The 7,075-nt window shown below is 47.7% G+C and overlaps 1 protein-coding gene across 1 annotated transcript; it reads left to right on the forward strand.

Moving 5' to 3' along the window:
* LOC142741323 (uncharacterized) lies at nucleotides 1-3,711 on the forward strand. Its single transcript, XM_075850699.1, has 3 exons — nucleotides 1-163; nucleotides 2,593-2,746; nucleotides 2,859-3,711. Exons 1-3 carry the CDS (start codon nucleotides 133-135, stop codon nucleotides 3,559-3,561), a joined length of 888 nt encoding a protein of 295 aa, XP_075706814.1. The 5' UTR covers nucleotides 1-132; the 3' UTR covers nucleotides 3,562-3,711.
* Nucleotides 3,712-7,075: the final 3,364 nt, after the last annotated feature.

Genomic DNA, 7,075 nt, shown 5'->3' on the forward strand with positions numbered 1-7,075 from the left:
ACAGAGGAACGACACGGAGTGGACAGATCTCTATCTGCTGCCTGCAGTTACTTTACACTGGAGCTTTGAGGAGACACCAGAGCTTTATCTTCTCATGGAGTGACCTGGTCGTTTTCATCTGTAGAGAACCCTATGGACTTCCACATATACTACCTACTGATAAGTATATACTCTTGCATCTATTCATGTGCTCTATGGGTTCATTGCATGTATATCCTTGCTAGTAAGCCCATCTGTATACTGCTATCTGATCAGCAGGATCGCTTATATCCATGGATGTTATGTCATTTGTAAATTACCTTGGCTAGTATGTTGCCTCCACTTACTACATTGTATCTGATTCATCCACTTGTGTGGCCTGTATTGAAGTAACTTATTACTTGATACTATTTGTTATATGGCCATGCTAAATGAGAATTATTCTTAAAACTGATTTATTTGCCATTCATTACCCGGCCGGGTTTGTGATGTCTGTTTGTAGGTTTTTGTGCAAGATTGCATAATTTTAAATATATATTAATAAACTTTTGATAATTAAATTGCGACTTTATTGAGCCGAGTGCCTTTTTTACCAGGTTTTTGTTTTTTCTTTTCCTCACATTTCCATGTCTGGTTGGCACCGTATATATATATATATATATATTTACATATACTGAGCTCTTTAGTCCAGAGATCATTGTTCTTTTTGTTTAAATCTAGTGCTCTACATATAGCCCACCCCTGTATATAGTGTCCCACATATTGCTCCCCCTGTATATAGTGCCCCACATCCACACATACAGATCCCCCTGTAGATAGTGCCCCCCATCCCCACATATAAACCCCCCCTGTATATAGTGCCCCACATCCCCACATATAGACCCCCACTGTAGATAATGCCACTCACAGTTTTAGTAGAAAAAAAATTACAAAATTACATACTCACCCTGATCCCATTCCCATGCCGTCCAGTGGCAATGCGGATCTGCTCTCTGCGGCGCGTCATTCAAATGCGCTGATTGGCAGGGAAGAATGACTTGCCCCGTTAATCAGCCCTTTCAAGCACGGAAGTGGCGCGATGACGTCATCGCTGATTGGCGGGGGAAGTAATTTTGCCCTGCCAATCAGCGTCATTGTAAGGCGCTGAATGGTCGGGCATGGAGCGTGCCCGGCCATTCAGTGCTAATGCATGTATTTGTACCTGCGTGCTATAGACGCAGGTACAATTACTTGAAGAGGGGGTGGCTGTCGCTAGCACCGGGGCCCCCTCCGGTGCTAGTAACGGCCCCGGGCAAGAGAGGGCCCGTATCACCCAACACATACATGTTAGTGGCCACCGAGCATATGGGGGGGCGTGTCAGCGAGCGGCATGGGCCCCCTCAAGCCGCGGGCCCCTGCTACAGCGGTAGTTACGCCACTGGCATGACCTGAAGAGGGCTGTGCACACAAGGCAATCCAGTAATATTGATGAACTGAAACACATGTGCAGAGAGGAATGTTCCAGAATTCTTATTTACAGCTGCAGGAAACATTTGGTGGAGGTAATTGCTGCTAAAGGGGGATATACAGGTTAGGCCTCATGCACACATCCGTTGCCCATCGTACGACTGCTAATGACGGATCCGTAAAACACGGACCGCACAGGGATGGCTTCCGCGTGCAGTCGGTTGTTTCAACGGACCAAATTAATTGAATGGATGAGACTATTCCGTCAAAAACAGACAGGAGTAGGACCTGTTCTATTTTTGTCGGTACGGCCACACGGTTCCGTTAAAACAACGGAAGTGTGCATGGCCCAATAGAAATGAATGTGTCAGTGTCCATTTTTCACAAATCCTTTGCTAAGTGATGCAGAAAAAAAAGCTCTTTAGGGCTTATTCAGACGAACGGGATATACGTCCATGCAACGCGCGTGATTTTCACGCGCGTCGCACGGACCTATATTAGTCTATGGGGCAGTGCAGACAGTTGTGTGATTTTTACGCAGCGTGAGTCCGCTGCAAAAAAGTCACGACATGTCAGTTTTCTGGGCGTATTTCGCGCTTCACGCACCCATTGAAGTCAATGGGTGCGTGAAAAGCACTCATGCACTTCCGTGGGACCTGCGTTTTTCACGCAAGACTTGTTAAGTCTATGTAAATGAGTTGAGAAAACCAGGAAGTTGCTTTGCACTTGTTGGGCACATGCTTGAGCTGGACACCGACAACTGCTGGAATGCCTCGCGCTTGTGACGTGGAGAAGCTCATCTGCCTGGTCCAGGAGAGGCCACAGTTGTGGGACACGCGGGCAGAGGCCTACCACGACCCCACGGGCAAGGAGGTCGCTTGGGATGAAGTTGCGCAGACCCTCTTCAGCCATGAGTGGGCTAAAGGCAGCACACGAGACAGAAAGAGCATTGGTAAGTACATTGCTTTATATATGTCATGTAAAACACACATGCTGTAGTGTATCCTTGTGTTAACATGTTCAAAATGTAGCGGGTGTGTCACAGCATCATTCAGCTTGTGTATAATGTATCTTGGTGTGTAAGGGAATGGCAACGTTTCCAACAAGTGCAGATTTCGGGTATGTCACCTGGTGACAGTAATTTAGTTTTTTTGTTCCTTTGTACAGTTGATGATGTCAAAACCCGGTGGAGGAGCTGCCGGGATCAATTCCGGCGGGAATATGGGGCCAGAGGGCGAAGTGGTGACGGTGCCTCCAAAAAGCGCAAATATATCTACACCCAGCAGCTGATGTTCCTCAAGGACATTATGGAGATGCGGCCGTAAGTAATGACTGTACCTTGAATAAATGTCTGTGCTCACATGTCATTCAACCAAAAAAGTTTGTTTGTCCCTTGTGGCAATGTTACGAATAACTGTACATTTTTATTACAGATGCAGCGACAATCTTCTCGACACTGAAGAGGAGGCTGGCCATGAAGAGGCGCACGCGCCTCAAGAGCAAAATCCCCTGCTGCCCTTAACCCCAGAGGCGACTGCTCCCGAACCATCCCCACAGGCGTCTGAAATGCCTGAAACGACCGCAGCAGCCAGGCGCAGGCGCAGCCACATGGGTTCCGCATGTGCCCAGGTGGACTCCAGGGTAATCGAGTACCTGCGGCGCTGCGCCGAGGAGGACGGCTGTGACGCCTTTGGCCGCAGCATTGCCCCGCTACTCCGGCGAGTACCCGACCACCGTATGGCGCGCCTCCAAGGCTCGATAATCAGCCTGATAGACTCTGCCACACCTCCAAACAATCCATGCCAGTGCTTCCAGGCAATGGAGTATTGGCGGGGATTGTCGGTGCCCTTCACTGCAGCTGGCCCTTCCCAGCCTGCCACCCCCTTGCCACGCCAACATTACCACCGCCCAATGCCGTCCCGCATGTCACCTGTTCCTGTGCAGGTGCGTGACCGTCCTTTACCTGCCTACAGCCGACCCGAGGAAACCTTTCCACACGTCCCACCTCACGGCTACCACACTCAGCATCAGCACCACTATGCTGTTGAGGAACATCCTCTGCAGGCCCATGGACAGCATAGTGGTGCTGAAATGGGCAGCTACAACTCCCCACCCCACCGATATCAGCAGTTGTAGTGCTGTGGCCGCAGCATAGTTTGTGTTGCGAATTTAGCCCTAATTTTGGTTATGTATCCCGATTGTGCATCATGTTGGTGTGATGTTTTGGCGGACTTTTGTATATGTATGTACTGTTTTGTTGTGCCATTACACATAAAGTGTTGTTTTGTGGAGCAACAAAAGTGTGTGTGTTTTCCTACATATATGTGGTGTAACAATCTTTCCCAAACATGTCCTTAGGTAACGTTGCAACATGCTGGCCAGGGCTCAAGATAGTTGCATGCCATAATTGAGGTATTAGTGTATCTTTTGCGCTTTTGCTCTAATCCAAATAGACTTCTCTGCGGCCATGCAGTGCTATGATAATGGACGCACTAAGGACATTTGTGATTGTATTTGCGAACATTGGATTTGCCAATGTGCTTCACATACAATTACGTGTTTGGCAGCAAAACAATATGGCGAAACCCCAAAAGATATAAGCTCGCAACCCACGTCAAAGGTCCTCATGTCTTGCGAGTCCCTAATACTAAAATCCCCCCCAAAATTACTAACATTGCCCTCACTAATGATAAATTGTGGCAATAATCTCCACGATGCCACCCTTCACAGAGAATCATCCTGCCATGGCAGTGCTCCATCGGGGCTGTCAAAATATTCGGCAAAAATGTTGCGTACTCGGATACCAGATGTTTGTGCCCTTCCTAGTGGAATTTGTTGCAGAATGGTTGATGTGGTAGCATTTCTTCGAATATATTCAGCATCAAAACTTGCGCCATGTATGCGGCTAAAGTTATAAAGAACGACAGACGCTTGTATGACACGGGTCACATTCTGCGCCTTCAGTTGCTTTGTTGTGAGAAACACCCGCCATTTGTTTGCCATAATGCCAAACGCACATTCAACACATCTTCGAGCTCGGCTTAGCTGGTAATCGAAGATGCGCCTACGGTGATCCAAGCCCCTTCTTGCAAATGGACGCATTACTTGGCTTGTGAGGCCAAAACCCTCATCTGCAACGATGACATATGGGACTGGTGGTCCTCGCGAGCCAGGGAGGATGCTCGGTACCGGCACAGAAAGTTGATTGCTGATAAGACGATGGCCCATTCAGGATGAGCAAAATATGCGTGAATTAACAGAGCTTCCATATGACCCAATATATACTATTGTAAAACAATAATTACTGTCGGCCAAGGCCAACAAGACGATGGAAAATACTGTTTGTAATTATAGTATCTTGAGCCAGAGTGGGGGGGCTTCTTCATACGAATGTGCTTCCCATCTAGAGCACCAATACAATGAGGAAATTGTGTGGCGGTCAGAAAATCTTCGGAAATAGTAAGCCAGTGCTCTGCCGTGGGCTGAGGCATCACTGTGGGCTTTAATCTCTGCCACAGCACGACACATGTGCCTGTCACAAAGCCAGAAATTGTGCTCACTCCCAGAAGGAATTCAAAATGTAAAGAATGGTAGCTATTTCCTGTAGCAAGAAATCTACATGGGTGAGGAAAAAGCACACAAACAAATATACACTTTCTGTAGGACATGACACCCATACACCATCCTGTAAGCACTCATTGTATAAAACACACATACCTCAAGGTCACAAGGAGTCGCTCCTCGGGGGAAATGCAGCGCCGCATGTTTGTGTCCTGGTAGATGATTCCTGTACGAATCTGCTCCAGCAGAATATCAAACGTGGCCACAGACATGCGGCAAAACGACCTAAATTTCTCTGGGTGACGGCGGAGGTCATCATAGAGGGTATGAAAGTGGCCTTTGGAGGTGCGCTGTGCCACAAGAGGATGAACCCAAATCCTCCTTCTTCTCCGTGTTCCATCCTGTAGCATGGGACGGCGCTCGCCAAATCGCAGAGAAACTATCCACGATAGCAGCACACGTCCCAGCGGAGTCAACGGCATAATTTGGCTTAGACGTCAACAAGGCAAGAAACACTGTAAACGACCCAAAGTATTTTGCAACGTGCAAAACGGATGAGAACATGTGCTCACATCAAGCATATGTTTGTGAAGAGTGCCTTTTTGTAGGCTGGCCTCTCCATTACTCCACCCTCCGTTTTTTTAACACGCGTGAAAAAAGCATGGCATTCGCGCATAAAAAACGCAGAAACGCAGCATAAACGCATGCCACACGCACCTACAACGCGCGCAAAACGTCACTTTTTTTGCGCGCGCTAAACGCACACGCTCGTGTGAATCCGGCCTTATGCTGTAAGGGCTTATTCAGACGAACAGGATATACGTCCGTGCAACGCGCGTGATTTTCACGCGCGTCGCACGGACCTATATTAGTCTATGGGGCCGTGCAGACAGTTGCGTGATTTTTACGCAGCGTGAGTCCGCTGCGAAAAACTCACGACATGTCTGTTCTTTGTGCGTATTTCGCACATCACGCACCCATTGAAGTCAATGGGTGCGTGAAAATCACGCATGCCACACGGAAGCACTTCCGTGGTACGAGCGTGATTCGCGCAACAGCTGTCAAATTATGTTTACGAACATCCAAACGGAGTGTTATAATGATGGCGGCCTCGTGAAAATCACGCAGCCGCGCATCATACGGGGCTGACACATGGAGCTGTTAAGTGCCTTTTGCACACGCAAAACGCCGCGTTTTTTGCGTGCGCAAAACGCTTGTGTGAATCCGGCCTAAAAGTAATAGAAAATGGTGTCTGAGCAATTATGTGACCTTTCTGTCTGTGTTTATAGTGGGTTGGGACAAAGTTATGACAAAACTAGACCTACTTCCGTTTTTTTGTGGACGGGAAAAACGTATGATATATGAAAGAAAAAAATGGACATTCATACGGATGAAAAACAGTCAGTTTTTTTGCGGACGCGATCCAGACACGTTCGTGTGAATATGGCCTTTTTGAGAGTTTAAACAGTAATATTGAAGAGGCTCTGTCACCACATTATAAGTGCCCTATCTCCTATATAAGGAGAGGGGCGCTACAATGTAGGTGACAGTAATTCTTTTTATTTAAAAAAACGATCTATTTTGACCACTTTATTAGTGATTTTAGATTTATGCTAATGAGTTGCTTAATGCCCAAGTGGGCGTATTTTTACTTTAGACCAAGTGGGCATTGTACAGAGGAGTGTATAAAGCTCATTTGCATAAAGCTAAAAATCGCTAATAAAGAGGTTTAACTGGTTGCCGACACAGGACGAGTATGCTCGTCCTGAGCGGCGAGCACTTCGCGCATTAGGACGAGCATACTCGTCCTGTGTGACAGCCGTACCTGCGCGCGTCTGTGCGCGCGATCGAGAGCGGGGCATCTGCTGTAATCCACAGCCACGGCCCCGCTCTGACAGCGGAGAGAAGAGAAACATCTTTGCGGCTTTCAAAGAGGGGGGACTGCACATTGATCGCGTCACAGAATATAACTGTGACACGATCAAAGCCCAAGCCTCATATGGCCAGACAGCCCAGGGTCCATTGAAGGACCCCAGGGCTGTCTGAACATATTTCCTGTTGTTAGGGCATACTGAGGTATGCCCTAACA

Source organism: Rhinoderma darwinii, chromosome 2 (genome assembly GCF_050947455.1).
Source record: "Rhinoderma darwinii isolate aRhiDar2 chromosome 2, aRhiDar2.hap1, whole genome shotgun sequence".
In the NCBI taxonomy this organism is placed as follows: domain Eukaryota; kingdom Metazoa; phylum Chordata; class Amphibia; order Anura; family Rhinodermatidae; genus Rhinoderma; species Rhinoderma darwinii.

What these genes read in the sequence shown, in the direction of transcription:
- LOC142741323 (XM_075850699.1), top strand. Translation starts at nt 133, where the DNA reads ATGGACTTCCACATATACTACCTACTGATAA. An exon ending in CATATACTACCTACTGATAA is followed by an intron (nt 164 to 2,592) that starts GTATATACTCTT and finishes TCCTTTGTACAG; the next exon opens with TTGATGATGTCAAAACCCGG. An exon ending in GACATTATGGAGATGCGGCC is followed by an intron (nt 2,747 to 2,858) that starts GTAAGTAATGAC and finishes TTTTTATTACAG; the next exon opens with ATGCAGCGACAATCTTCTCG.